The 4686-nt window shown below is 36.7% G+C and overlaps 1 protein-coding gene across 1 annotated transcript; it reads right to left on the reverse strand.

The window, feature by feature from the left end:
• Positions 1–2016: 2016 nt before the first annotated feature.
• Positions 2017–3894, reverse strand: ACRALDRAFT_1070313 (uncharacterized protein; the record flags this gene model as incomplete). The annotated part of the gene is made up of 8 exons (XM_071017756.1): positions 2017–2032; positions 2118–2135; positions 2185–2205; positions 2362–2487; positions 3169–3254; positions 3324–3352; positions 3439–3469; positions 3808–3894. 8 exons carry the CDS (start codon positions 3892–3894, stop codon positions 2017–2019), a joined length of 414 nt encoding a protein of 137 aa, XP_070873592.1.
• Between the last annotated feature and the right edge of the window lie 792 nt (positions 3895–4686).

Raw genomic sequence — 4686 nt, forward strand, 5'->3', positions numbered from 1 at the left:
AACGCTATTTACTACGCCGCGGCTATTAACGAGCACTATAAGGCTAACGGCTATAAAGGTCTGCTATTATTGTACGACTTAACCGGCACGGAGCTTAAGTAACGCCGCGAGGAGCTCTAAATCGACGATATAGCAGGTATCCTAGCGCTATCTATATAGGACTAGGGCTTACCTAATATAAAGCCCGACGCTCTAGATATAAAGGTCCTATAATAAAGCAGCACTAAAGGGATAGCTTATTACTGTATAGATATTATACTCTATTTTCTTTTATTTTTACTAAGTCCCGGGTTAGTAATTATATAACGGGGGACAGGCGGCCGGGTATAATTACTAGTACTATAGATAGAGCCTAACGGAGTTAGGGAACTATGCTATAAAAGCGCTATTATATACTATAGTTTTCTTTCCCTTCGGATTATTTAGCCTCGGCCAAGAATAAAGAAATATACCCACGCCTACCACTTATTACTAGTATAATAATCGGCCACGCCGAGTCTAAGTTAGACGTTATAGACTTCGAGAGACGGGGAAGCCCGCGGGACGCAGGGCTTTATCTCTCCCGGGGCATATACTACGCACTACTATCCGGCACTATACTAGGACCTAAAACCATATAGTTCTAGATTAGTGCCAGCACTATACGGGCACTAAACCCGTATAGCGCTAGATTAGTGCTAGCCCTATACTAGCACCTAACCAGTATAGCGCTAGACCGGTGCTAGCACTGTCCTAGCACTATACCCAGTATAGCGCCTAGCCCTAGATAGCCCGAGGTTCCCCCGTAGATATACACGACCGGAACCTCGCCCTCTCCTTTAGAGAATCCATCCTATTTATATATTATTTACTACACCCTAAGGTTACCTAAACTCAAATCCTCTTATAGGTCCTATAATACTAGCTAGCCAGAGATATATACGGTTAGTGTATATCAGAGACCGAGCTATATTCCTTTACTATATAGGTAATATCGTGGTTATAAGTCCTTTAGATACTATAATAGATCACTTTTATAAAGAGATATCTAAAGATATTTCACTAAAAAACTTAGGTGAAGTATATACCTTTCTAGGCAATAAAATAAATATAAATACAACTAAAAAGACACTCTCTATAAGCCAACTACCATATACGAATAAAATACTAGAAAGGTATAATAAACGAGCTCTTAAAAAGGTAGATACCCCGTGTATTCATAAACAGGTCCTAATACCAAACCCTGAACAAGCGTCAAAAGAAGACATAAAGAAATATCAACAAGAAGTAGGAGCTTTACTATATCTAGCTCTTTACTCCAGGCCAGATATAACCTATACTGTTAATAAGTGTGCCCGATATATAAGTAACCCCTCTAAGGAACACTTTATAGCATTAAATAGGGTCTGGGCCTATATAAACGCATATTCTAATATAGGTCTTCTATATAACTATAAAAGAGATAACCTACATATATACGGTTACTCTGATACCAGCTTTTCAGATATTCTCGAAGATAGAACGTCTACCTTAGGATATATATACTGCGTAGGAATAAATAATCCTATTAGCTGGACCTCGTCGAAACAGAAAGTCGTTGCTTTATTAACAATAGAAGCCGAATATATGGCTCTGACCGAGGCTATAAAAGAAGGAATCTATATACATAATCTATATACTAAACTCATAGATAACCTTAATATAAGATTCAGTGATAATAAACCGAGGATTCCTATTATTCTTATAGACAGCGAGAGTGCTAAAAAGGTCGCTAAAAACCCGGAATTTCATAAAAGAGTAAAGCATATCGATAGATAGTTTCACTTCTATAGATAATAGCTACAGGAAAATAATATAAAGGTAGTGTATATAAACACTAAATACAATATATCCGATATAATAACTAAAGAGTTACTAAAAGAGACTTATAATACACTCTACGGCTATATAAACCTAGGTTATAAAGACGATACACTACCAGAATATAACCTACCACCTTATAAAGAAATAAAAGAACTTAAATACTAGGTTTTTTACCTATAGACAGGTTTTCCTAGAATAAAATTAAGAAAGGGGTTTTTTAAATTTTTTCCCTACACGATTATAAACATAGAGGTTTTCTTTTTTTTTTTCCTTACCTTAAAAATATATATAGACTAAGAAATAACTAGCTAAGCTATACCTATTATATAGGAATTAGCTTACGGGGGGGTGTTAGTACTATACCTAGAAAATAAATATAACTATATACGGTATAGTACGATATGCGAAACCTCCTATAAGTCAGAGACTTCCTAAGTCCGCCCGAGTCCCCCAGGGACTTTACTACACAAAGTTATACATACGTACTTAGCTAGATTAGTCAGCTGCCGGCAGACTTACAAAAGTCTGCCTTTATAGCAGAGCTCCACGAGCTCGGACTTAGAATGATTATCTTCTTTTCTAATAAAAACCTTTATATAGACCTTCGGTCTCTCGCACACATTTGTGTATAGCAAATAGTAGTAACTATTCGTTCGTTATCGTTTAGCCTCTATACTATACCCTGAACTATTCTTTCTCTCTTTCCTTGTTTCTAGCTATCCGATATTTGTATAAACGTTACTATACTATAAACCCGACGGTGCTAGCCCGTAGTCGTCTATATAAATCCGTAGAGACTAGATCCTATAAGCAAACTCGTTCCGCGACTATAGTAAAATAAGCTACCGCTATTATTAGTAAGTTAAAGACGTTTAAAACGTTGTTTGCCCGCCGTTTTTCCTTATCGTTACACTTATATAGCCCTTTTTCCTACCGTGTTTCCTACTTTTCCCCTTTATTTTTTCTAATATTTCTCTTATAACCTTATTCTAAGCGAACGCGTTATTACTAGACCGAGTGCACCTGCCCACGCAGATATAATAGCCACTAACTTACACGATAAGCTATAGTTTTATACCTCCCCGCCGTAAACCTTAAAACACACCCCGCTCCGGCTATAAGCCTCCCCTTATAACTCCGCTAACCCGAAGCTTGACCGTAAATAAAACCCCTGATTACTACTAAAAAAGAGCTTTTCTATATCTATAAATTTATATAATCACGGCCTAACTAGGTAAGATAGTAATAATTACCTGACGGAGTAATCTCGATTATTTACTAAGAAGGATCTTTGTTATAGAGTAGAGCCGAAAGAGAGTAACGTACTAGTAGACGTAGTAACCGTAGCAGAGCCATAGATATAGGATTAACTTTCCTATTATAATAGGAAGCAGATAACTAGGCGGTAAAAGCTATACTTATAGTAGTACTTAGATATTTAAATATTAATAAAAGCCGATAACCTAGCAGAACACACTTACGCTAATTAAGCTAAACTCTATAAGATATCCTATTAATAGGTAGGCAGGCTATTAAACGATATAGGCGGCAGAACTTGATTAAAAACAGACTTTATTCTATTAACACCTAACTTACCTCCCTTAATATTAACGCACCCCGTAGGCCCCTATTCGATTTTGTAACTCTACTGCCCCCTATATAGCCCCCTATATAAAATTACCCGAACTAAACGACCCCCTCCTATAATTACACGGAGTTATAGACTTAAATCCACTAAGCCCCTCCCCCTATATAAAATCACCCTAACTACCCGCCCCTATATTATAACTAGATAGAGTCGCTAAGTCTAGCTTAATAACCACTACCCTACTAATTACGCGAAACTTTATAGATACTAGCATAAATATACTAGATAACTAGAATAGATATCGACTAAGAGATATAAGCCTTTAGCTTAGGCACGTATTAACTAGAGCCTTAGCAGTAAATAATATAATAGCTAACCCTACCCCTTATACCAGCCCTAACCGCGATTATACTATCTGCCGAGTAATTCCACGAGATAATAAGCGTCTTTATAGGCAGACCCATAATTAATAATATAGCTAGTAAAAATAATAACGTAAACTATAGCTTATAAGGTGCTAATAATTTATAGGTTTTTTGTCGTAAGCTAACCTTAATCGGTTTTTTTAGCCTACTAAAGTATCTCTTACTAACCTTAGTGCCCTAATCGGTCTCTAGCGAGAAGGTGCTATAGTATAATATAGAGCTATTTATCGAAAACGTTAAAGAGTAGGTAACTACTCCCGAATCGATTAAAAAGGCCCGTATTAATTTACACGCCTTATTTATTAGAGAAGCCGCCTCCTAATAGCTAACTAGTCTTACTATAACGCAGCGTAGCGAAGTTCGACGCTCATTAAACGGATAGTATATAGCTCTACGCCGTTATTAGTAAATAAATCCGGAAGTGGCTATAGCAAAGATAGCCGATCTACGCTTCACGGCGTAAGATATTATCGACGGTTAAGTATTCGCCGAGTAGGCGAACTAAGTTACCCGTCTATATAAAACTTTAGGCGCTAGTACTAGAACTAACCTCGACGTATAGCAGGAAATCTAGAACCGTATTAATCCCTTATTATAAGAAATCTATACTCGCCTAAATATAAATAAACACCTAGACGAGTTTATTCGATAAATTAAAGATTAGATAGCAAACCGATAACTCTTACTATAATACTAGCTATAAAACGGTATATTTCGAGCTAAGCAGCTAGGACCCCCCTTAACCAGTTAGGCAAATAACCCTATTAACTATATATAGCAGCCATAGACTAATAGACTCGCAGTATACTATATAGATAATAACACGACGGA

Source organism: Sodiomyces alcalophilus (genome assembly GCF_042370955.1).
Source record: "Sodiomyces alcalophilus JCM 7366 unplaced genomic scaffold ACRALscaffold_6, whole genome shotgun sequence".
NCBI classification, from domain to species: Eukaryota; Fungi; Ascomycota; class Sordariomycetes; order Glomerellales; family Plectosphaerellaceae; genus Sodiomyces; species Sodiomyces alcalophilus.